Raw genomic sequence first — 27,414 nt, forward strand, 5'->3', positions numbered from 1 at the left:
CAAGGCCAAAACAATAAACAAAACACCCCCCTTTAGCTAGAAATCAAAACCAAGTACTCACTAACCAAAACAAAATACAATGGCTGAGCTCCCTGTCTAACCAAACCAGGAGAAAACAGTTGAAACAAAAATGGCAGAGAACCCCTACCTGCTTCCACAATGACAAACTAATTAACACAATAAGGGTACACCTTTGCTTACAATAAAAGAAAGAAAAACCAAAGTTCACAGAGGGTAAGTTCTCACACACATACACACTAAGGCCCGCTGCCCAAAACTCTACAGCTCACAGCTCTGGCAAACATGGGGAAAATGGCAGGGGGTGTGGCAGTTTAGGACGGCAGACTATATGCCGTGGCTGACGAGCTGGAACACACCTCAGCTGCGGCTCATGAGGCAGACCTGCAACACAAGAAAAGGAGAAAAACAACTCTTCGACAGAGGGAGAGCCACTAGAGGTCAGCGACCGTAACAATAATACTTCACCTAACTACATCAAATATATGGGTTAAATGCTTTATATAGTGATAAACACTCCAGTGTGGGTTAATATATATTATGTGTTCGTGTGTGTGTGTACTTGATCACATAATCTTTACAGTGATTTCATGATGTTGTTTTCAGTATCTCTGTTACCATGTTACTATTTTCTAAGAGACATGTTTTTGAATGTGCTGCATGAAAAACGTTTATTGTGCGTGGGTGCGTGTCAAGGAAAAACATCTCGTGCCTAAGACTCTACATACAAAGTTACAGTGTATGTTCAATGCAGATATATAGTGTATATAGTATGGGTGCAACGATACACAAAATTCACGGTTCGGTTCGGTTCGATACTTTGGTGTCACGGTTCGATATTTTTTCGATACAAAAAAAATGTTCATGCCTTTTTAATTTGTCATTTATTAAAATTATAAATATATGTTTTAACTCAAAAGTACAGTTTTTAAATTTAACCCTAACCCTTGTGCGTGTTTTTTATTTTGACAGCGAATGCGCACCTGCGGACCACTTATGTGCAGCCCTGGTTATTTAGCTCGTCATATTGCAGCCACAGAAATTATTTTGTCCATGAAACCATAAAGCTGCACTTTCTTTTTGCCTTATAGTCTGATTTGTCATATTTGGCTCAGCAGAACTAAAATATATATCTGTCTGTGAAGGTTCTCAGTCATCCAGGTCATCGTAGTCAAATATAAATCCTGCTGCTTTTACACACACACTCACATAAGCTCAGCGATTCTCTGCGCGATCAACCTCTCACATGTTTAAGCTTGCTGCGGGAGATTTCACTTGTCATGTTTGCATAGTAAGCTAACAATTAATAAGACGATGTCAGAGGAATTGGTGCACAAATTATCATCACTCACAGATCAGTGCTGTCGCTCTCTACACACAGTTCGCGCGATTGCAAAGTGAAAGCAAAAAAACAAGCGCAAATTCAAACGCGATTGCAATATGTCACATATTGACAGTGGCTCACCGATGCCAATGACATAATTACCCAGCTACATTTCTGAAAGAATGCAAAAGCATTGACATATATTTTTCCTTCCTACAAAAGCCCGACGGGCAGGGCAGAGATAGATTTTGGTAGCCCGACTGAAAAAAATCGCTAGCCCCGGGACGTCGGGCTAGCGATATTGTGAGCCCTGTATCTTATTGAGGAACCACTCATCTTTGGAAAAGAGAGTTTATTACAGAGAAATGTCTCTTTCCAAAATAAAAGCTATACTATCCGCTTCTTCTGGGCTATATTCTCAGCAGCATAAGGAGAATCATGTGCTAACAGCTGTCTAAATGACTCGGCTAAAGTTAGTAGCATGCTTGTTGTTTTGGTCTTTGCACTAGGATGATGTCGGCGTAAATGTGCAGTCATATTCGTTGTGTTCCCACTAGTGCTTTCAGGTTAATCTCGTTGAAATGACCTTAACGCCACAACACGGCAAATCTCCGTTAATGAGCTACCGCCCATCGCCCCGTGCATGGGGCTAGACGGCCAACACGTTAACGAGCTAACTGCGCTAACACACTAGTTCCCACCCATGTAATTGAGCATTGCATGGCACATCCAACATACTGTTTTACTTTAGTCCATGACTCGCTTACCTTCAGGGTCATACGTCACATGAAAACCAAAATAATTCCAAACGCCAGATCTGAATGAGGGTGGGGGAGGTGCCCTGCGCTCTTCCTTCTGACGATGCTGTCTGTGTTGAGCGCTCAGTGGATCTGCGCTCGACAGTGCAGCCTAGGCGGAGTAGTCGAACGCAGATTCACTGAGCGCTCAACACAGACAGCATCGTCAGAAGGAAAGTTGATAAAATAAATTACAAATGTTGTATTGTTTGATACATATGCGTACCGAACCGAAAGCACTGTATCGAACGGTTCAATATCGATACGAATATCGTTGCACCCCTAGTATATAGGTATACATGTCATACAAAAATCCACCACATTATGAGACCTGGTTACGAGGTGTTACTGGTACTACTGTTCACCATGCGGTAACAGCCCCACAGCTAACAAGTCGGTAAATTTGACACACTATTATTAGCTTACTTTTTGTTGTTTTCTCTCAGTTTTCAAGCTCCACCTTTTCGCCACTTCTTCCAAACTAAAGTTTTCCTACAACGTGCATAAGCGCACAGTGAAGATAGGGGAGGGGCTGGTCCTTTGTCAGCTCACTTTTGTGTGTTTTACATAGGAGGAAGAGTGATTGCAACTGCAGTGGCAGTGACATACTTAGGGTTGAAAAATAGGAAGTTTATATGGTTTTGTCTGCTCACTTATCAATATGGCTCTCTGTCTCAGGATTATTTATATCATCACTGGACTAACAGGTATGTGGCAGGGGCTTTTAAAAATTTGCTTAGCATCTCTGTTGATTTTCAATTTCCAATAGCATAAATATTTGTAATAGCCTAGCAATAGAGATTTTATTTTATTAGCAAAACATTTAATTCTGAAAACATGTAGATAATCAACAGAACTATTCTATTAAAATGTGCATTTGTTTCTTTGCAGGAGTTCACAGCATAACTACAGTCAGTAAAGTATCAGTGAAAACTGGGAAATCTATCTCCATCCCATGTCTCTATGAGTCCAAATACAAAAACCATGTGAAGTACTTGTGTGAAGGATCTAAATGGAGATCCTGCAGCGATGTATTAAAAACAAACACAGCAGACCCTTCAGGAAAATATTCAATCTCTGATGATAAAAACCAATTTTTTTTTACTGTAACTATAAACAATCTGACAAATGAAAACACTGATTACTGGTGTGTGGTGGAGATTAATAATGGACCGGATTATGGAGAGCATTTTCAACTGTCAGTTACCAGTGGTGAGGTTCCATCTTTGTTAACATTTTAAAGTTGTTATTAAAAGTTAATAGAAATAGACGTGAAGTCTAAATTGCCAATGGTTTTTCACATCTGTAATTTTTTTCCTTCTATCCACTCATTACTTTATTTATTTTAATGTTTGTCCTTGAAGGGACCCCCAGTCTCTATGTGGATCATCAGATGATTACAGGATACATTGGAGAAAACATAACCATCAGATGTCACCACAGTAACTCTGGAGAAATGAAGTGGTGCAGGCTGGGCAGGAACTGTGTGACAGGATCATCTGGATCCATAGATGGAACAACAGTGACCACTTATATGAGCGAACCAAATGTTTTCACAGTGACAATGAGTGGACTACAGTCAGAGGACAGTGGCTGGTATTGGTGTGCAAAAGAGGACATTCAGATACCAGTATATTTAACTGTTACTGAGAAACCAATCACCAGTGAGTACTGCAAGTAATTATGAACTTGGCACATGTCTTAATTCCAGCCATTTATAAATGTTAGTACTCTCAGAGATATTAGGTCAATCATTGTTACAGTACTCTAGTACTGACTGTTGTTTTGTTGAATTATAGCTACTGCCCATACTTGTACTGGAGATGGAACAGTTACCACATTAAAAAATAAACAACAAAGGTCAGATATGTTTTATATTTGCAGTAGATTTAGCAACAGAACTGTTCTTTTGTCTAAAAATCTTTTACAGCTGAATATAATTATTATGCTAAACTAAATTATGTGTTTTCAAACTGCATGTTGCAGAGCTTCATTTCACCTCAAGACCCTCATCATCCGTCTGAGTGTGTTGATCTTTATTGTAATTGTGGTGTTGTTCATCTGGTTAATACTGAGACACAGTAAGTCTTGTTAAACTTTGATTGAAATCCAAACAATATTTACTTCAAAATCTTGAAACTGCATTAGGATTTATTCTGCATTGTTAACATAGAGTCTGTAACAGGTGCTTTGTTTTTTTGTAGAGCAGAGAAAAGCAGACTCATCAGCCACAGCAATGGTAAGTTATATTGATTTGTGTTCATCTGGACACAGCGTCCAGATTCAACTCTCTGGGATAATCTCCATATTATAAACATATTATAAAGGCTCTGTATGAAAAGAGTTTGGAGTAACCAGGCTGACACCTTTCAATCTTTCACTAAATTACATTTTGTTTATCCTACACAGGTGGACCAGGAAGTAATATACGCCAATGTGGGAAACATTAGATGACTCTGCGGTGGTTGGATGCATCAGCAGGGATGATGAGACAGAGTACCGGACTGTGGTCGACTCCTTTGTCACGTGTTGTGAGCAGAATCATCTGCAACTCAACGTGGCAAAGACCAAGGAATTGATAGTGGACTTCAGGAAGACCAGGAAACACTTGACCCCTGTTTCAATCCAGGGGTCAGTGTTGACATTGTGGAGGACTATAAATACCTTGGAGTTCACATTGACAATAAACTGGACTGGGCTAAAAACACCACAGCACTTTACAGGAAGGGCCAGAGTCGTCTCTATTTTTTGAGGCGACTGAGGTCCTTCAACATCTGCCAGAAAATGCTCAGGATTTTCTACGAGTCTGTTGTGGCCAGTGCGATCCTCTATGCTGTTGCATGCTGGGGGAGCAGGCTGAGGGTAGCAGATGCCAACAGACTCAATAAACTAATCTGTAAGGCCAGTGATGTTGTGGGGATGGAGCTAGACTCCCTCAAGGTGGTGTCGGAGAGGCGGATGTTGTCCAAAATAAAGACAATGTTGGATAACACCTCCCACCCACTCCATGACATGCTGGTCAGTCACAGGAGCACGTCCAGTGAGAGACTGAGATTACCGAAAAGCACCACTGAACGACACAGGAAATCTTTCCTGCCTGTGGCCTTCCCCCAGGGATCAATAAAGTATTCTGATTCTGATTCTGATTAGAAGAAAATCACCTGAGGTAACCCTAACATACTACAACTATACATTTGTATTTGAGTATGAGCAGACTTTAACTTTTTTTTTCTTAAAGAATGACACGACTGTAAAGTGTTCTGTTTCCACTCCTTTTGTTTGTTCAGTTGTTACCATAAAGAAACAAGAGGGTAAATATTAAAAGACCTGAAACCAAACACACACGATTTCTCACATACTGTTTCTCTCTTTTCAAATAATTTAGCTCATTGTCCTCATAAGACATGATTCGCTTTAAATTTGGTCACCTTGGTCTTTGCTTTTTCTTTCTAATCGTCATATTTGTTTCTGTTCTCAGGGTGAGGCAAAAGACACAGAAGTTACATGCAGCACATTAGCCAATCACTACTGAAATCTTTAAATATTAGAACTTTTGGCCTTTCTATCATTTTTATATCTACCTTTTACTGGTGTTTTTGCAGGACATATGCTGCAATGTTTTCTTTTACTGTCAGCAGATCAATCACCGAGCCATTCAGTTTTCCTCCATTTTCGAAAGATTTGCATTCTCCAAAGAGCTCACTGAACTGGTCCAGTAATGGCATTGTAACAGGACTGTAACTGACTGTTGCAACAAGTCAGTTTGTGAAATTTCTTCTCGCCTCAATCTTCCACAATCAACTCTAAGTTATGTTATTGCAACATGGAAAGATTTTGGAACCACAGCATCTCAGCAATGCATTGGTAGTACATGTAAAGTTACAGAGGAAGATTGCTGAGTGCTGAGGGATATAGGGTATTATCAATGTTTTGTTGACTTAAAACTCCAAGCCTGCTCTGACATCACCAAAAACCTTTTGCCAGGAGCTTCAAGGCATGGGTTTCTATTTTTCTGACCAGGGTTCTGAGTTTTCTTGGGTTTAAGTATAATTTTTGTTTCTTATTTCTCATGGATCATGTTTTTTGTGTCTTGTTTGCCTTGTTTAGAGTTTTTGCTTTAATTTAGTTCATTATGTTGTAAGACTAGTTTATCTTTGATAAACTAGTCTTGATTAATTCCTTTCTTCCTGTTCATCCAAGCCCTTCCTGTGTTTCCATGTCTTGCTAAGTCTCTGTCCCATTTTATTTACTTCCTGTTTTCCTTGTAATTGTGTGTGTGTTTAGATTTATGGACATTGTTTTCTGCCATTCAGTTTGTTTTGTGTGTGTGCCATAAACACATTCCTAAACTTTGTGGAAAAAAAACGTTGGAACACCAGCAAAAACCAGTGCATAGTTGCAATATTTTGTCCCGTCTTGTTGACATGTTTGCGTTTGATAACTTACTGCTTTTATTATGTTAAAGTTTTTTTTTCTTTTTTTATCATATGGACTGTCTTTATGTCCTCGTGTACATTGGTCACATTGCTTTTTCAGAAAACAAATCATTACCTAATGTAAACAGATGATGCTTAAGGGAAAAAATGTGAATATATAGATGAGCAGGGAAATAGTTGATTGTTTCATTCTTTTTTCATTCCTTTAGAATGATGAATGTTCTCTCTGTCGCCTCTAAAATTTTGGTTTTTAAACAAGAACTCAAATTTTCATTTGTGACTGATGGAGCATTTACTATTTACCAGTTCTGGTATTATAATTACAGATAAGCTAACATGGGATGATATTCATTGATAAGACATTCATTGCTAAGCTGTTTTTATGGATGTGTAATTAGACTTAATTTATTCTCACTACCTGTTAAAGCATACAAAACTGGAAGGCTATATAATTGATTTTTTGTCATTTTTACACATGTATAATCTCATATTTATGTTGTCTTCTTTATCATTAAAGATTTATGGATACATCTGGTTTGAAAAAAAAAAAGAAAAGCAGCCAATATCCAAAGAAAATATTAAAACGACCTTCAAAAGGCCTGAAGTACTCAAGATCATTTAAAAAAAAAAAGTCTGGAAGCAAAATACAAAGAAATAAGCAGTGACTCAAAACTTTTGCACACAAGTATGTAAAACTAATATTTAGACCTCGAGCTAATATTTATGCCACATAGGGAGAATCTCTCCAAACCCTCAGAACAACAGTTGTCTCGAATTTTTCCACAGTTACAGTTTCTTTAACCAGTATCCACTTCAACAAATCTAATACTTTTATTGAATATCACACTCACTAGCTGATAGGTACATTTATGCATATCATAAAAAGAAAATGATAAAAAGAATTTTTTTTAATATGTTGCTTGGCTACTCATTCAATGTTCAATGTTGATTCACACACAAGGGGGCAGGCTTTATCCAGTGCAAAGAAGGGCAGGGTGTGTATGTGTGTGTGTGTCCATGCTCAACTTATTGACAAACCTTGCAAGCTCTGACATCTAATTCAGTGTTACAGCGTTCAACTTACTTGGACTGTTGCTTCACCCTAACCCAGGAGTGTTAATTTCAAGAATACCACTGGTTAGTGCTCATTTTTGTAAATATTTTAAATAACTATAATTTTTTTTAATGACAAAGCACAAAACAAAGTTTTCTTTTATTTTTTAAAGGCTGAATATGCTCTTTTTCTTCAGAATATGGAATAAATGCGAAGACTGACTTTTCAATACATTTTCCACTTATTACTCTATTTATTTTGATTTTATTTATGTATTTATTTATTCTTAATTGATTTAATTTGTATTTATTTGTTTATTTTCATTAAAGGTACCACCAGTCTCTATGTGGATCATCAGACAATTACAGGATATTTTGGAGAAAGCATAACTATTAGATGCCACCACAGTAACTCTGTTCAGTGGCTTTAGTGTAATAAATGAACATCATAAACACAAACATTGTCAAGACAAGTGGCATGGAGAGACATTGATGTTTCCCTGGATTACCTGTCATCACATCTGTGAGACGGTAAAAGGTCTTAACATCCAGCGTTTTGTGAGCTTTTGAGTATGTGCATTTGGTGATAGTAAATCATCTTTTTTCTTAATCATAAATATAATTAAGTTATGTTTAATTGATATGGTGAATGAGAAATGAGGGTTGACTAATGAAAATTATGTTAATGTCTAGATTTTCTGTGCATAGACATGATCCAGCTTCGACCGTAGCAGAGAAATGTGTCACCAATTCAATATTATATATGATTCCTAATAAGAGAAATGGTATTAAGTATGATGTACTCGTTCACCAAAGAAACATTATTCATATGTGATTTTGCTGACAGTTAATTCTGCTTAATTGCTTCATACTGATCAGAATATCATCAGGTATAAGTTTTTCATATATATCGAATAAGACGATATCATTTAAATGATGATATTCCTCTGTATTTGAATTAACGAGAGATTATGTGAAAATAGATGTTCATGTGAGAATGAGCTAATGTGAAGTATACAGTATTCATCTGTGACGGATTGTTCATATGGAACAGAATTTTTTATGTTAAGAATGACATAGAAGAGAACAAAATGTAAATAAGTGATTTTATTGTTTTAAACTATGTATGTGGAAAAGTCAGATAGAGAAAAGATGATAAGGTGTAGCTGGGGATCGGTTGTTGTCAGTAAGGTAAATTTGATGTCACAATAGGTGATTATTATTTGATTCTGTTCTTGTTTTTCTCTGGCTAAATTGCTTTAATAAAATATCCTCCATTAAAGAAGTCTAAGTTGTGGACATTCCCTTTTTAACACTTTGTGAAACAGTAAGGGGAAAAACCCGAGTATTAATCCATTTTAGTGTGAGTCAGACTACTTGTTCTTTTTATTAAGAAGAATTATCATAAAAGAATTACAAAAATTTGAAAAGTCAATACCTACATTTTAAAATATTCAGTTAACAATAACTCAAAACAAATGTGACTTATTAAAAATAATAATACATCTGAGAAACATTTTATATATACGTGTTATTATCCATCTATCTTATGTATGAAATATTTTTGAGTTGTGTTATTATTTTTGAAGCCTACAGTGGCTGTTTTACTGTAAGTCTGCTGTATATTTTGATGATACCTCACCTGTATGATCCACTTTAAATGCTTGAATTATTTCATAACCATATTTGTTCAACGATTCAATGATTCAAGGAAGCTGTATTGTCATTCGCATCACATGTTTACATGAGGTAGAACGAAACTACGTACACACGGTTCCTGAGCGAAAAGAAACAGAATTTTAAAAAAACCAGATTAAAACAAAAATAATAACAGAAAACAATGAATAACAATAAAATAACAATAACAATATAAAACCGAATAACAAGTAATAAAGTAATACAAATAAATAGAGTGCAATAAATACTTTAGCAGCAAAAGGGAATAATGACCAGCATTGATAAGGTGACGATGTCAGTAAGTGTCAGTAGTGATTAAGGAGCTATAATAACAGTTCTTGTCCATTAAGCATTAAGAAGTCTCACAGCTTCTGAAATAAAGCTGTTTCTCAGTCTGGTAGTTTTGCATTTAAAGCTCCTCAGCCTCCTGCCTGAGAGGAGCGGGACACAGAGTGAGCGTGCTGGGTGAGTGGGCTCCTTCATGATACAGGTGGCCCTCTTCCTGCATTTGCATAGAGCATAGAACACTCTCCACTAGTGATGTTCGATTCGTGAACGAATCGTTCAATACTCGAGAATCACTTTACTGACTCGTGAATCATGATTCACAAGCCCAACTGACTCACTGACTCATCCCTGTTGTTGTTAGCAAACTAATTCCATTAGTAGAAATATATCTAGCTTATAATTACAATTGTGGGGGGGACAAAAGCATTTCTACTCTGAACTGGAAGAAAAAACCCTGAGTAGAAGCTCACATCAAGAAAATAACTCCTCATTTCAGAGTAGAATCGCTCTGCTAACATGCTAACAACACATTTGATCTACTCACCCCCTCCCTTCCTGTGCTGAATCATAGAGCGAACGAATCACTCACTCACTCACTAACCCCCTCCCTCCTGTGCTGAATCGTAAGCGTAAGCGAATCACTCAGCACTCACTAACCCCCTCCCTCCTGTGCTGAATCGTAAGCATAAGCGAATCACTCAGGACTCGCTCACCCCCTCCCTCCTGTGCTGAATCATAGAGCGAGCGAGGGAATCACTCACTCACTCACCCCCTCCCTCCTGTGCTGTATCATAGAGCGAGCGAACGAATCACTCACTCACCCCCTCCCTCCTGGCTCACAGCTTCTTCTTCTTCTTGGTTGGAAACCAATGTTAAGGCGCATTGCCGCCCCCTGGCTCACAGTTCAGTGGACATTTAGATGAGAAAATATATATTTGACACACTTAAGGAAAATACTAATAAAATACAAATAAACAAAATAAATGTTTATTAAGCAATTTTGATAGGAAATTGCTTAATTTTAGAAATGTTTTTGCTCTTTTTCGCTCTATAAAATAGTTGTTGTTTTTTTTTTTTGAATCATTCATCTTAGCAGTGGGATTTACATGAAAAGAGAAACAAATTAAGTTTGAGTGAAAATGTAAAATTTTTGCACCCTCTGGTCAACTGACTCAGTGAATCAAATGACTCAAAAAACCGATTCATTTTGGTGAGTGACTCATTAAAACTCGATTCAGTAAAAAGAATCAAATTTACCATCACTACTCTCCACACACATCTATAAAAGGAGATGAGAACAGAGCTCTCAAGCGGAAGTGTTGCATCTTTACTTAAATTAGGAAATAGAATCAAGTGTTTCTCTGTTCACTCGCAAACATGCCTGCCCACCTCACTGTTCTGCTCATCTTTAGAATAGAATAGAATAGCCTTTATTGTCATTGTACAGAGTACAACGAAATTGGAGTGCCACTCCCTTGGTGCAAGTTTCAATAATAAATATAAATGTAAAATATAAAAAATACAAAAAAACAATCATAAGTACTCAAACAATAGTATGTACAATATATACAGAATAGCAGCATTAATATAATGACAGTATGAATAGCAGCATAATATAATGACAGTGACGGTATGGAATAGGTTCAATTGTTTTTGTGCTTATTTACTACGGTGATAGCTCTGGGAAAGAAGCTATCCCTGAATCTGTTTGTCCTGGTTTTATGTGACCTGTACCGTTGGCCTGACGGTAATAGTTCAAACAGTTGGTTGCTGGGGTGAGAGTGGTCCTTGATGATATTGCCAGCTCTGCTGAGGTACCGAGAGTTTGCAGTGACCTCCAGGCTGGGCAGAGAGCAGCCAGTGATCTTCTGGGCTGTGTTGATGACCCTCTGCAGTACTTTCCTGTCTGCAGCTGAGCACCCTGCATACCATGTTGTTATGCCGTACGTTAGGATGCTCTCTATGGTGGCTCTGTAAAATGTCACCAGCAGCCTCTCCTCCAGGTTGTTCCTCCTGAGCACTCTCAGAAAGTGGAGACGCTGCTGGGCCTTTTTAACCACCGCTGTAGTATTTGCAGTCCAGGAGAGGTCATCAGAGATCTGCACGCCCAGAAACCTTATGGAGTGTACCCTCTCCACACAGCTCCCGTGAATGTAAAGTGGGGCCGGGTCTGCTCTACCCTTCCTGAAGTCCAAGATAAGTTCTTTAGTTTTCGTGGTGTTCAGTTGGAGGTTGTTAACTGAACACCACTCAGTCAGTCTGTTGACCTCATCTCTGTAGTCCGACTCATCCCCCCTTGAGATGAGTCCAACCACTGTGGTGTCATCCGCGAACTTTATGATGGTGTTTGAGAGATGGGTAGGGGAGCAGTCGGATGTGTAGAGCGTAAACAGGAGGGGACTCAAAACACATCCTTGTGGAGACCCGGTGCTGAGTGTGATGGTGCTGGACCGGTGGGGGCCGAGTCTGACAGACTGTGGTCTATTTGTCAGGAAGTCCTTGATCCAGAGGCAGATGGGGGTGGAGAGTCCCAGGTGAGACAGTTTCTGGACCAGGATCTCCGGGATGATATGATTGAATGCTGAGCTGAAGTCCAGAAAGAGCATTCTCACATAGCTTCCTCGGTGCTCCAGGTGACTCAGCGCAGTGTGGAGCGCTATGGTGATAGCGTCCTCGGTGGAACGATTTGTCCTGTAGGCAAATTGGTGGGGGTCCAGAGTGGGAGGCAGACCGGCCCTGATGTGCTGACAGACCAGTCTCTCAAAGCACTTCATCACTACAGGCGTAAGTGCAACAGGCCTGTAGTCATTTGGGCTGGCCACAGCTGTCTTCTTGGCGATGGGGATGATGGTGGAGGTTTTGAGGCAGGGCGGGACGGTGTTTGATGACAAGGAAAGGTTGAAGATTTTAGTGAAGACTCCGGTCAGTTCGTCAGCACATGCTCTGAGAACCTTTCCATGTATTCCATCAGGACCTGCCGCCTTCCTGGGATTCACTGACCTTAGAACACACCTCACTTGGTGCTCCCTAAGTGTTAGTGTGCCAGTGCTGGGGGCGGGTGGAAGTGGTGTGGCAGCTGAGGGCCTGGTCGTCTCAAAGCGGGCGAAGAAACGGTTTAGATCCTCAGCCAGTGAGGCATCAGTCCTAGATGTTGCCTGGTTATTGCTTCTGTAGTTGGTAATGTGATTGATCCCCTGCCACATTTTTCTGGGGTCGTTGTCAGCAAAGTGATCTTCAATCCTCCTCCTATAGGCAGCCTTAGCTTTCCTGATGCCTCTACTCAGGTCTGCCCTGGCCGCCCTATACGCAGCCCTGTCCCCTGACTTGAAGGCAGTGTTGCGGCTTTTTAGGAGGGATTGCACTTCGCTATTCATCCAGGGTTTTTGATTTGGAAACACCCTGACCCTTTGTTGACGGTGACATTGTCAACACAGTTCCTGATGTACGAGAGTACAGTGTCCGTGTACTCCTGGAGGTTGTGGCTGGAGAATAAATCCCATACAGTTGTTGAGAAGCAGTCCTGCAGTTGAGAAAGGGCTCCTTCAGGCCAGGTTTTTATTGTCTTTGTCTGGGGCTTTGTTTTTCTCAGCAGGGGGGTGTAGGTGGGGGTGAGGGACATGCAGAGGTGGTCAGATCCAGCCAGGTGGGGGAGGGGTGTCGCTCTGAAAGCATGCTTGATGTTTGAATAGACATGGTCCAGTGTACTCAAAGGTCATCACAGGAATCATTTAAATACTTCATGTTTCACAAGCTACTGCCAGCAGATGACAAAACTAATGATTATAAAAATGTGTGATGACAAACACCAAAAAACCTTCAGTGTGACTATTAAAAATTTGACATATTAGGACAGTCATTAGTGATGTGTTGTGATGAGATCAGGCTTTCTGTAATTTACATTTTCACATTCGAGACAGGAAGAGGAAGTAACATAACATAAACTGGTTTAAAGTATTCTCAGTTATCCCCAATATAATACAACTATGTCTTTGTATTTAAAAATATCAGCACACTTTCCCCCCAAAGTGCAGAATAATAAAACTATTTTAAATGCCTCAAAGTGTAAAGCATTCAATTTCTATTCTGACATACAGGTCATTTAGTCAGTGATGTGGACAGCATGTGCAGTTAAATTTTAATCATAAAAGATATGAAATTGGCAAATAGTAAAAGAAGTAAAAACAAATCAAACTGTTTCTTCCGTCCTGTGTTTCCTTCATTTGCTTGTTGTCCTAGTATGTCATGTTTCCATTGTGATTTAATCACCTTTTTGTTGCTTTTCCTTCTCAATTGTCATATTTGTTATGTTCTACAACAGGGTGAAAAACGGTCACAGAAACACACTTTAGCTAATCAACACACCTTTTTTTTTTAATACTAAACCTATATTTGCTTTTTTATCCATATCTATGTTATTGGACTCTTTGTCACTCACTGCTGCAGCATGTTGTGTGCTCACATCATCTTGTAGCCTATTTTAATCGCCTGTATATAACAACATTATAAAACCCTTGTGCTTTATTCTTAAAAACATACAGCTTTATTGCACAGTTCTTTGTTACGTTTGGCTGCCTTTAACATCATTGACACGATGCCTGGTTTAAATGAAATAAAGAAGCATCAAAAGCATCAACATCAATGCATAATCCTGACCTCTAGTTTCAGGATTTATGAGAACTCACAGCACTTGTTTACCTTTTTTTGTTTTTAAATTTCACTCATGTACTGTCAGTGTTATTCAATATTATGGGAATGCATATTAATGTTTTCTTGTAGCAATAAGTAAATCAGTCCATAAAGTTGTCAAGTAGTGGTCGAGAGACCGCGGAGATTGGCTTTAAAAGTAAGATCCACCCACCTGTTCTTCGCTCAGACGTCGTTACTTTCGTGTCAGGAGCTCGGATACCTTCTGATCGTCAGCCTTCCTTCACCGTAGGTTCCGTAAGTACTGTGTCTCTTTGCATTCTGCCATCCCGGTCGTGTTCCCGCTCCGTTGATAACACCGATTTCTGTCCGAATCCGCGGTTTGCGCTCTTGGTGTTACTAAATTAAACTGTGTGCATTTTCCAACCCATCGCCAGGTCTTTGCCGCGTCTAGTCAGCACGCAACACGGGCGAATCCGTGCGTCCCCGTACTGACAAAAGCTTTTAAATGTTGTGGATGGTAATTTCTATACCTACTCTACAGCAAAAGATAAAAAATAAAAAATAACACCTGATAGCAGAGGAATTAGGAGGAAGGAAGGACTGTTGCATTTGCATGTTGCATTAATTTAAAAATAGATGCAGACTTGACCATGTCTAATTCCACTCACAGCCATGGCTGCTCATCTCATCGTTCTTTTCCTCTTCAGTGTGAAAACAGGTTGGTGACCTCATTTTTCAAAGGTTAATGTCAGCAGATGAAAAAATTAATGACTGTTATTTATTTTGTTTTGTATTATTCAGTTTTATACTTGACAATACTGTAATGTTTCTACATGTGCAACATAGTTGTGCAAGATAAGTAAACAAAGAATGTATTAAGTAAACATAACCATCAAAACACTTCTTTTTGCAGGAGTTCACAGCACAACTATAGTCAGTAAAGTTTCAGTAAAAGCTGGAAAATCTATCTCCATCCCATGTTTCTATCACTACCAATACAGAGACCATGTGAAGTACTTGTGTAAAGGATATTTTTGGAGATCCTGCAAATATGCAGTGAAAACAAATGAAGCAGACCCTTCAGGAAAATATTTAATCTCTGACGACAAAAAAGAGCAAATTTTCACTGTGACTATAAACCATCTGACAAATCAAAACACTGATTACTGGTGTGGACTGAAGAATACAGCACTAGATAATGGAGTGTATTTTCAGCTGTTAGTTACCAATGGTAAGTGCCTATTTTTATAGTCCAAATTTTTTTTCTTAAAAAATTTGAGTTTTTCTTAGAATATTTTTAACAGTGACTGAATGTGCTTTTATTTGTCATTTAAACCTAATGAGAATCGATATGAAGTCAGAATTACCCATTATTTTATCATTAATCCATTGTTTCCATTTTTGTATTCATTTTACCTTAAGGTACTCCCAGTCTCTATGTGGATCATCAGAGGATTACAGGATATATTGGAGAAAACATAACCATCAGATGTCACCACAGTAACTCTGGAGAAATGAAGTGGTGCAGGCTGGGCAGGAACTGTGTGACAGGATCATCTGGATCCATAGATGGAACAACAGTGACCGCTCATATTAGCGAACCAAATGTTTTCACAGTGACCATGAGTGGACTAAGGACGAAGGACAGTGGCTGGTATTGGTGTGCTGAAGGCGACATTCAGATACCAGTATATTTAACTGTTACTGAGAACACTAGTAAGTACTGCAAATTATAAATTCTACATGTATGTGAATCACATCCATTGTAAATGTTAGTACTCTAAGAGATATTAAGACAGTCATTGTTACAGTACTCTGCTGATGATGTTCTTTTTTGAATTATAGCCACCACCCCTACTACTACTGGTATTACTATTCACACTGTTAATGGAAATGGAAAATTTACTACAATGGAGCAATGGAATAATTTTACAATAGTACAAAATAGACAACACAGGTCAGATTTTGTTATTTTTTTTATATGCAGCATTTAGTAATACTATACTTTTTAAGGGAGTCTGTATAATGATTTTTTATTTTGTTTTGTTTTTTAACGGACTAAATAAAGCAAATTATCTTTTTTTGAACTGCATGTTGCAGAGCTTCATTTCCTCCAAAGATCCTCATCATCCCTCTAAGTGTTTTGATCGTGATCGTAATTGTGGTGCTGTTCATCTGGTTTATACTCAGACACAGTAAGTCTCACTGAACTTTGATTTAGATCTGTGGAAAATTTACTAGGAAATCTTTAAAATGAAATGAATATTTAAGTTATTCTGCATCATACACAGAGTTAATAACAGCAGTTTTATTTTACTAGAACAGAGCAAAGCAGAATCATCAGCCACAGCAATGGTAAGTTATACTGACTGTTTTTCCCCTTCTGGGTATTGGTACATGATACTAAAAAAAAAAATAGGAAAAGTACATCACAGGGCAAACTTTCATAATGACAGTTTACTGATGTTTTACTTGTGTTATGTTCTTCAATGCAGGTTGGAGAGGAAGTAACATACTCTGAAGTTAGAACCAAGAAAAAACATTTACCCAAGGTAACCAACTACAGCAGTATCAAGCAATTAAATTTAAGAATTTTCATTAAATATTTCGGTCATCTGACAGTACATTAGATGTATAAACTATTACAGATTCATTTCTAATATGTCTGAGAAAAATCAATCCTCATAGGGTAAACTGTTCTTGTGTGTTTTTATAACTTGAAAAATACAACGGCAGCTATCAGAAGAAATTAGATCATGAGTAAAAAAGCTGTATTTTGCTTCTGATAAGTCAAACCTTTATCTCTTTTAATTTTTTTGAATACTGATATTTTGTCAACAACACTGACACCCTGCACTTACAAAAGTGAGAGTGCTACAGTAGCAGAAAAGTCTGCTCCAGTCATGGAAATGTGGGAAAAATCACCTGAGGTAATCCTAACATGGTACAAATACACGTTTATCTTAGGAATACAAGTAGGCTTCTTCTTTTTTTTACTTAAAGCACAGCAGAAGTGTAAAGTGCTCAGTTTCTACTTTTCATTTTTCAGAGTTCATTTGCTGAAAGTGACATGGAACTCGTGTATAGTTCTGTTGTTGAGAAACAGCGTAATAAAAGGGTAAATATTAAAAGACCTGAAACCAACCACACACCGTTTCTCACTTCCTTTGTTTCCTTTTAATTTGGTCACATTTTTCTTTGCTTTTATTCCTAATTGTCAGATTTGTTTCTATTCCCCAACAGGCTGAAGGAAAAGAAACAGAAGTTACATACAGCACATTAGCTAATCTCTACTGAAATGCTTTGACATTCAAACATTTATGCAATCTTAACTTTCTCTGTACCTATGTTACTGGAGTCCTTGTGAGACAAATGATAATGGTAATGTGTTATCTGATGCCATCAACATGTTATGTAGCAAATATTTTCTTCATCTTTTCAAAGATTTTGTAAAAAATCTATTGAGTTGTTCAAAAATCAAAGTTGTTGTCACAGGCTGGGTCTTTGACCCTGCATTTTGTGTTCATTTTGTTTAGTGGATTTTTTTATATTCTACTTCTTATTTAGTACTTATTGTTGGTATTATTAGTTAGGATTTGAGTTGACATTCCTTTATGTTAAGTTCATCTAGTTATCTTAAAGCTCCTAAATTGCACAGTGTTTAGTCCTTTGTTCATCAGGTCCTTCTTTGTGTCATCGCCCCTTGTGTTTTAGTCTCCCTCGTTGGTTCATGCTGTCAAGTTAGTATCATGTCTGCATCACATCATGTTTCCTTTTTATTTTTTAAAATCTTGCTTCAATGTTCTGTGTGCTCAGTTTACACTTCTCCTGTGGTGTTATTATGGTCTATTGTGTCAGCTGTTTTCTCATGTGTTTTCACTTCCCCTAAACTTCCCTATGTGTATTTTAGTCTGTGTGTGTTCTTTCAGTCTTCGTCAGATCGTCTGTGTTACCACCCATCTCGTCTTGTCAAGTTTTTTTCATGATTTTTTTGTTCTGGGCATGTTCACGTTTCTAGTTCATGTTTATTGATGTCGTAGTTCCTCTCATGCCCCAGTGCAAAATCATGTTCATAGTTGTTGATAGTCTGTTCTAGTGTTCCCAGTTTAGGATTTAGTTTAGTTTTCACTAGGGATGGGTATCGAAACCCGGTTCTTGTTGAGAACCGGTTCTCACTGTTTCAGTTCCTTGGAATTGTTTGCCATTTTTATCGATTCCAGTCGCCCTGAATGACGTCACCACGTTGCAGAGCGTCATTTACCTGGCAGGAAACATGGCGGCTCAAACGCTCAAAAGTTTGGTTATGCTTTACGAGAACAGATGACAACAGGGCAACTTGCAATACTTGCAAAGTAGATACTTCATTTAAGGGAGGAAACACTACGAATATGCAAAAGCATTTGCTCACGAAACACACGATAACCTTAAATGAATGTCGTGTTTTTAATTCCGCTCCGGACTCGTGAATCTCAACCCAACAGCAGCGGTAACGTTTGCACGTCCTCTCCCGTTAATGCAGCAGGTAAATAATACTAACAGTGCATATTATGTTAGCGCGATCTGCCTTATTACAAAACCTGCCATTACTGTGCATTTAGGTGACCATGATGAGAGAGACAGAGTCTGGCTGGCTCAGATGCTAGCAGTTGTCGCTGCAGTCTACCGTTAGCGTTTCCTTTCAGGCAAGGATAGACGAATGTCACCGAGCAGTGACTAAGTTTGTGGTCAAAGGCTTGCACCCATTTGCCACAGCAGATGCCCCGATTTTCAGTAAGTGAATGTGTTTAATTGTAGGCAGGGACATTACTGGATATTCTTGTGTAATTGCTACTGAATAATTTATGTTACCCTTTGTTATTGCTACAGAAGAATATTTATTTTATTGCTTTACATTTACAGTTTTTTTTCCTGGGGACCCTGTGACACCCCATTGAAGAGCCATAGGCTGGATCTCTTAAGATCTCACTGCTGGGTTTGTAAGGCCATGTTACTCCTAAATTTCTATCTTGTTCAAAGAGAAGATATAAAGCAAAGTTCTAAGCTAATCGACCTTAGTGTTCTCCTTTTTTTTTAAAAAAGAATCGATAAAGAATCAAATCGTTAAACAGAATCGAAAATGGAATCGGGATTGTGAAAATCTTATCAATACCCATCCCTAGTTTTCGCTACGGCTCATGTTGCCTTGTTTTGTTTCTTGTAATCAGCTGTAATAAAGGCTTGTTTTCACTTTAACACTCAAGTCAAGTTCTTTGTCCCTTTGTGTCTGCTCTTTGGTCTGTTAAACTAAAACAAGAAGCATAGACCTGTCCTTTTGCTCTAAGCATCAACATCAACATTTGTATTTGTTGTACTTTGTTTATCTAGCTTCTAAATGATGTAGATGCTTGGTTCTAACTTACAACAATTTATAAAATTGATGTAACTAAAAATAAGACCACAAGGAACTAGTAGCAAGGCACGTTTGAAGTGTTGGATTTTGCATACATTTCAAAATAGAGCCAGACTTGACAGCGGTTCATGTAGTTTTCCACACACAGGCATGGCTACTTATTGTTTTTCTTTTTCTCTTTAATGTACTTGAAGGTCTGTCACATGAGTTGTTTAAATACATCCTGTTTCAAAGGCTAACATCAGCAGATTATAATAAATTTGTCAGTAAAATCCAGTAATGTAATGGTGAATTTTTGAAGTAAACATAATCATTAAAATAAATTACATACATTAAAAAGTTATTTGTTCTTGTTGCAGGGGTTACAGCATAACTACAGTCAGCAAAGTCTCAGTAACAGAATAAAAATCTATGTCTCCATGATTCCCAATATAAAAACCTGTACTTTTGAGACACATGTCACTGGTACATGTGCTATAATGCAGTAAAACAAACAAGCCATACATTTCAGGAAAGTATTTGATTTCAAAAAAAAAAATAGCGCATTATTCTATGCAGTTGAGATTTATGAAGGGGTTATGTTTAAATTAAACAAATGTATCTTTATGGCTCCGCCTATTTGTATCCATATGGTCATCAATCCAGTCCTTTTTAGTCACTTCAAGCGAGTTTACAGGACTGTGATGTTAAATTTCTTAGAATTACTGCTGTCCTCTTGGCTAAATTTCTCTTAAAAAACACACTTTTGATGTCAATGACACTTTTTGCCCAGATATAAACTGATTGCAGGGGCTGATAGGAGCTTCTAAGTAGGGTAGGTAGGGTAGGGTAGGTAGGGCTGGGTATCGTCACTGATTTAAAAAATAGATTCAATTCTGGTTCACAAGGTCCCAAATCGATTCGATCCACGATTCGATTCAAATCGGGGAAATATTGCCTCAGACAGTCAGAAATATTATAACTCTGATCACTTATCAGTACATGTCGATATTTTTATATCTATAAAAAGAAAACTGACACTTGTGAGACTTTATCAAAGGTGTAAGCATCACAGCAGATTCCTTTGTGTCAAAGTAACTGAGGATAAAACACAGAAAAACGTGAAGGCAGTTTTCCTGGTCTGGGATTTTATAGCAGATGACCTTATGTCAGAGATTTACAGTTAACAAACAGTCAGGTGAATAAACAACAATGAGACACTTGTGTAGGTTAACGTGCTGCACGGGTGAAAAGCTCAGAGCAAATCACACCGAACTGCAGTATTCGTTTATTTTTATAGGTTACATCGTCAATATGCAAATATAATCACATTTCCTGTTACGCAGGTCCTGATGCTGTCGGTGTGCAAGCTGTGTGTGTAAGCTGTGTGTGTGTGTGTGTCACAAAGTATGTGTGTTGCAGGTCAATTTCTAAGAATAATATAATGCAAGTCAACTTCTGCGGATATGTATTTCTGTGCTGGTCTCTTGTCAGTGTCACAGGGTCAGCTTCCTGTTTTAACAGAAAACTGTGTCTGGTGAAATATGTATAACATAACTTTTGAAGCATAAGCAAATAAAACAATAAAAACTCCCTAACACCTTAAAAATATTGTGCAGTCAAAAACAAAGTGAAGCAGAGCAAAGTTACAGAGGTTTGATTAGAGACACAGCTAAGCATTTTGAAATTTTTCATAATTTTAAAAAGTTTAAATTTTTTTTCAGTATTGAACAGCAGAAATGAGGCTTTCTTGTCGGAAGTAAAAAACAAAACAAACAGCAGCCGACACCGTAGACTGGTGGGTAATAAATAAGCGAATAATGCAAAAAGCTTTTTAGATGGGAAACTATTCCTGAGAGAGAGAGAGAGTTCTACATGAAGTGTGATTTTATCGTGGTGGAAGCAAAACAGCAAAAGTCAGAGGAAATTCGTGACGATGTTTATGTGAAGCGAAATGTGAAGCGTAGTTTGGATTGTCTTTGGCTGCTGGTTCAGTCAATATTGTTTGGAGAGAGATAAAACCTGCAGCTTCAGAATCTAGCACAAAAAGGACATAAACACAAAGCGCCTGCTGACGCTTCAAAATCAGTGAGCTGTCGGCTTTCAGCCCCGACGCCGTGTCCGCGTATGTGCCGTCGGGTGAGAAACATCTCAATTCTCCAAAAGGTGGCAGAATTTCTACCCCCTGAAAGCTGAGAACTCAGGTTATCAGGTTTCAAGGGGAGTTAAAGTTGGTCAAGTTTTCTTACCTTTTCATCAGTCTGTTTATCCACTGGTTTTTGGTTTATAAGGAAACGGGTTGTATATTTGTGCTTTCTCATAAAAACAAATGCTTATTTAGTTCTGTGATGTTCAACTTTATTTTTTATTATGACACCGAGAAAACTACGGTGGCCCCTAGAGACAAAGCACGTACAAACTCCAAAGCACTTACAAACTGCAAAACACGTACAAATTTCAAAGCACGTACGAGCTCCGAAGCACGTGCAAACTCCAAAACACATGCAAACTCCAAAGCACAAACAAACTCCAAAACACTTACAAACTGCAAAGCACGTACGAGCTCCGAAGCACGTGCAAACTCCAAAACACGTACAAACTCCAAAGCACAAACAAACTCCAAAACACTTACAAACTGCAAAGCACGTACAAATTTCAAAGCACGTACGAGCTCCGAAGCACGTGCAAACTCCAAAACACATGCAAACTCCAAAACACTTACAAACTGCAAAACACGTACAAATTTCAAAGCACGTACGAGCTCCGAAGCACGTGCAAACTCCAAAACACATGCAAACTCCAAAACACTTACAAACTGCAAAACACGTACAAATTTCAAAGCACGTACGAGCTCCGAAGCATGTGCAAACTCCAAAACACATGCAAACTCCAAAGCACAAACAAACTCCAAAACACTTACAAACTGCAAAGCACGTACAAAACTCCAAAACACATGCAAACTCCAAAATAGGTACAAAATGCTATTTCTATAGGGGCCACCGTAGAAAACAGATCTTCACGTAGAAAGACCTGTTGATGGAGATGGCAAATAGAGGAGAGAATGAGGGAAGGAGGGGGTAAGGTAGTGATGTGCGATACCACTGATTTCCTTTCCGATCCGATACCAAGTAATATTCAGGGTGGTATCGACGATACTGATCCGATACCGATACTTTGTACAAAAACTTATTTTATTTATTGTATCTCAAATTATAGCGTCATAATGATTACAGGACATCAGATTACTTGTTCTTATCACTTAATAATGCAGGATTCATCATATAGAAATAAAAAAAAAAAACTGAAGTTGTGCGCTATTTGAACACCTTGCCTGCCTGCAGCAGGCAAAGGACTCCGTGAGAGACGTCTGTCTCGCCCTAGCAGCACCTGTCCCTCTCATCCTCTTCAGTTTGCCTCAACATACGCTTGTCATATTCTGTGATATGATTTACTCTGAGGTGTTTGACAAGGTTAGTGATGTTGCCACAACCATACATGCCAACCCTCCCAATTTTCCCGGGAGAATCCCGAATTTCAGTGTCCTTCCCGAAAATCTCCCGGAGCCACCATTCTCCCGATTTTCCACCCGGACAACAAAATTGAAAAACCATATCGCAGAATTCATAGCGCGGCCCAGCCAATTCCAGTTTCCAACAATGGTGGCAGCTGCTTAGTTTTAATATTACTCTTATTTCTCTTTTCTGGGTCGCAAAAAAACTTTTAACATATTTTCAGGTGAGGATGTAGCTGTGTAAACTTCAAATATCTGAGCCGACCGACACATCATTTTCAAACCCCCGCGGTCTTTCGCTACTCGTGTTAAACATGATATATAAGTCACTTTGATAGCTTAAAAATGTTATTGTTTGGCTTTTTCAGTGTTTTATTTGTTCGTGGGTAAATCGGTTTGGCTGAGATTAAAGTTATTAGATTAGATTAAATTAAATGTAACTTTATTAATCCATCCGGTGGGTTCCTCCGGGGTTTTCACACAGCTGAATAAACGTCAAACAGAAAACTGATTAAACAGAAGTGTGAGACGGTCGAGAGTTTACGTCAGCGCCCCGTTATATTTTAGATAGCGAGGAGCAGACGGCAGCATTTCACTCCACCGAGGGAGCTCGTGACATGCTTTCTTTAGACCGCGAAGGCCGGGTCCTCAGGTGGAAGCAGCCTCTGAATTTGGACACCCCCACTGTTTCCAGGCCAGCCAATAATAGTGGTGACATTTAATGTATTTTATCTGATAAATAAACCCTGTAAAATTTATTTATCACCCCCCACCCTAACAGCCCTTTTGAATATCTCCCTAATTCTGAGGTCTCAAGGTTGGCAAGTATGGCTACAACGCCTCACTCTTGGAGCACTTTTTTGCCACATGTATCGCAAACCACGTCTTACCTGTTTGTGGAGGTAAAATACGTCCACACATGACTCCAATGACGCGCAGCCATTGTTGTGAGTGCACACGCCAGCGCCTGCTGATTGGTATCGGAGGAATCGATATTTCAGGATCGATCCGCACATCACTAGTGCAAGGAGGATATTAGTGGAGATGTGAAGGGGGTAGACGAAGGTCAAGGTCAAATTTATTTATATAGCACATTTCCAGACAGACGATGCTGCACAAAGTGCTTAACAATATAAAAACGCCATTAAAAAGAGACAATATAAAACAATGATGGGACAATAAAAGAATTAAAACAATAACTAAGACAATTAAAATAAGACCAAAATGCTTGGGTCACAGTGTGTTAAAAGCCAGGGCATAAAAATTTATCTTTAGTAGTGATTTAAATTGATTAAGTGTTTGTGCAGATCTAATCTTTAGGGGGAGACTATTCCAAAGTCTGGGACCTGCCACAGAGAAGGCTCTATCACCACAAGATTTGAGACTAGTCCAAGGGATGGAAAGCATTCATTTTGAGCTAGACCTCATGGTTTTTCCTGGAGCTCACACAGGTAAGAAGGGGCTCGGCTGTTAAGTGACTTAAAAACAAAAAAGTTAAAGTTTAAATTGGAACCTGCAGGAGACAGGAAGCCAGTGTAGAGAAGCTAAACCAAAATACAATGAATTGCAGTAGTCCAACCTGCAAGTAAGGAAGAGGTGAATAACACGTTCAAAGACATTAGTCGGGAGGTATGGCTTTACCTTGGCTAGCTGTCTTAACTGAAAGAAGCAGGACTGCACTTACCTGCACCAAGACACCAAGGTTTTTTACATGTGTTTTACAATAGGAGGTAAAGGGGCCCAGAGTGCTATCGATGTGATTATTGACTAAGTTGCCGAAAATGACAACTTCAGTTTTATTTTCGTTTAGCTTTAGAAAATTTAACAACATCCACTGTTTGATGTCGTCAAGGCAGTGTAATAAGAGCTGGGGACAGTCTGACCCTGTTCTTTGTGAATCCTCTCAAGTTATTCATATATTGTCCTGGACTTTTTTATGCTTCTGCTCAAGCTATGTATATTTGCCTTGTACTTTTTTCTTCTCTTCCTTCCTCAAATTCTTTATTCTTGTCCTCTAGTTTTGTCTTGTCTTCCTGCAATTCTTTATTTTTGTCTTCTAATTTAGTCTTCTCTTGCTCAATTTCTCTGATTATGTCCTCCAACAGTGGCTGCAGCTTTGGACTTCTTCCAAATGTATCTGCCTTAGAAAATCCTGGTACTCATTTTCTGCTTCAATTCTTGTGTATGCCTCCAGCTTTTCCTTCAAGTCATACATGTCTAGCTGATTCCCGTCTTCTAGTATTTTGTTTTCTTGTTCCAGCTTTTCATATCTTTTCTCCAGTTGCATGTATTTGGACTCCATTTCTTCTCTAAGAGCTACAAGCGCATCCTTATGGCATAAATTCCTCCTCTCTGCCAGAAGACCATTTAGGCAACTTTTCAGTTGGTACGTGCTCTCTCGTAGATGAAGGTTTTCCCTCCTGCAGTTCTCAAAAGCTCTTCTGAGACCATTGTATTCACCGGGGGACCGTACTGCCCACTGCAGTGAGGAGGAGGTCCTCTGAATCTCAGTTGATAGTTGTTTTAAGACATAGCAAAACAAACCAACGCAGTTCTTTTTTTGTTCAAGACGAATAGAAAATCTTTTTAGAGACAAATTCAAAACTTGTTTAAATGCTGTTAGAATTGTGGCGATGTGAACATCTAACCGGCGAAAACACACTAAAAACGATACCAAACACTGTGGTTACTTCACAGACTGCACTTCATCTTAACATTAAAACTTTCTATATGCAAATTAGGCTGAGACGGCGCTTGTCTATCACGTGACATCAAATCTGACTTAAAACAATTTTTTTTTTGAGTGTATTTATTTTGCCATTTTCAATAAAGTTTTAATGTCTCATTCTTCATCATATTTAGGATCCTTCTTACCGAGTGTTTACATAAGGTGTCCAAGGCCAATATTTCAGAGAAAATGTGAATACTGTTTATATTATAATAGTGGTGCTTTGCTATTACTACCAGATAGTAATAGCAAATATCCAGATAGCAAATATCCATTGAAACAATGTTTAGTCAATATCAGTTGATTCTATTGAATCAACGTTGAAATCTGATATTGGCGTAACATCACTCTTATACGTCAGAATTTGATATTGAATCAATGTTGAACGCTGTTGAACCTAGGATCTTTGTAAGTCAGTCTGGTCTCTGAGTTTCCCTTTCTGTCTTTATCAAGTCTGCATTTCTGTTCCTGAATTCTGCTATATCTTAATAGTGTTTTATTCTGTGGGCATTATGTTCCGTTTTGCTTACCTTGGTTCTCCACGTGTCACTTCTTTGCCCTTACCTTATGTGCATGTTTAAGCCCTCAGTTTGCTTCTTTTCTTTGTTGCATCATCCATCATATTAGTGTGCTGAGTGTATTTCATGGTTTTTGTTTGCTTAAGACTAAACTGCAGCACTTTTAATCTAGTTCCTCCTACTGTAAAGTAGGCACTAAAGCTGATCTGCCAGTGTCTTACTAAGAGGATGGTTCTTTGGATAAAAGGGGGAGCAAGCAAGTCAATAATCAAGACACAGGGATGATGTAGGTCTAATCAGAAACTTTATTCCCAGGCCAGGGAGCACAAATAAAATAAAACTCTCAAAAAACATACTTAATAGAATGTCTTCAATATACTAATATCCCCCAGGAATAAACCCAATTTTAAAACTGCTAGAAATACAATTTTCTACGTGCACTAAAATCCTCTGATGTAACTACCCCACAAATCCAGATAAATGTTCATTTTTGGTCCACCAGCCGGCCAGAAACTCCTCCAGAGCGGGTTCCACGCCAGCCTCGTCCCAGACAGACGAGGAGGAGCCTCCTGTCCCCCTCTCGTCCCTTCACTGGGCCCATCACATCCCAGCTCGCATTCTACACTGGAGTCCATCGTGGGATGCCACCACGGTACCCCTCGCGTCAGCACAGATAAGAGCCAGAAAAATCATCCTGGAAGCGGCCCTGGCTTATAGTAATGGTGACCCTCTATCAACACAGCTGCATCCGGTGAACAACAGTAGAGACAATACTCACGAATGCAGGCAGAGGTATACCTCTGCCCTGCTGTGAAACGCACGCGCTGTCTCCTACTGTTGCCTTTCCTGCTGTTGCCGTTCCTGCTGTCGGGACTGGGTCACTGCATCACGCTGACCAGTCCATCTCCAGATGAAGCGCCGCAACCCCACGATCAGGCAGCATGTCCCTCTTTTTCACCTGGCCTTCTTGTGTGCATTTCATTTCTGGGGCATCTCTCCTCCAGTGTTCAGCTAGCTTCCTTTTAATAGGTCTTTAGACAGCTGATAGG

At 38.8% G+C, this 27,414-nt stretch overlaps 1 protein-coding gene across 1 annotated transcript; it reads left to right on the forward strand.

Moving 5' to 3' along the window:
• The first annotated feature begins 349 nt into the window (after positions 1-349).
• LOC146619892 (uncharacterized) lies at positions 350-27,179 on the forward strand. Its single transcript, XM_085369848.1, has 14 exons — positions 350-458; positions 1,876-1,908; positions 3,031-3,351; positions 3,504-3,803; positions 3,939-3,999; positions 4,126-4,220; positions 4,344-4,378; positions 5,378-5,450; positions 14,911-14,958; positions 15,154-15,471; positions 15,663-15,956; positions 16,561-16,595; positions 16,736-16,792; positions 26,868-27,179. The coding sequence occupies exons 1-14, from the start codon at positions 350-352 to the stop codon at positions 27,177-27,179; spliced, it is 2,091 nt and encodes a 696-aa protein (XP_085225974.1).
• The last annotated feature ends 235 nt before the right edge of the window (positions 27,180-27,414 follow it).

This window comes from Diplotaxodon limnothrissa, linkage group LG13 (genome assembly GCF_057381915.1).
Source record: "Diplotaxodon limnothrissa isolate DT_005_m linkage group LG13, D_limnothrissa_male_GT1.1, whole genome shotgun sequence".
Taxonomy (NCBI): domain Eukaryota; kingdom Metazoa; phylum Chordata; class Actinopteri; order Cichliformes; family Cichlidae; genus Diplotaxodon; species Diplotaxodon limnothrissa.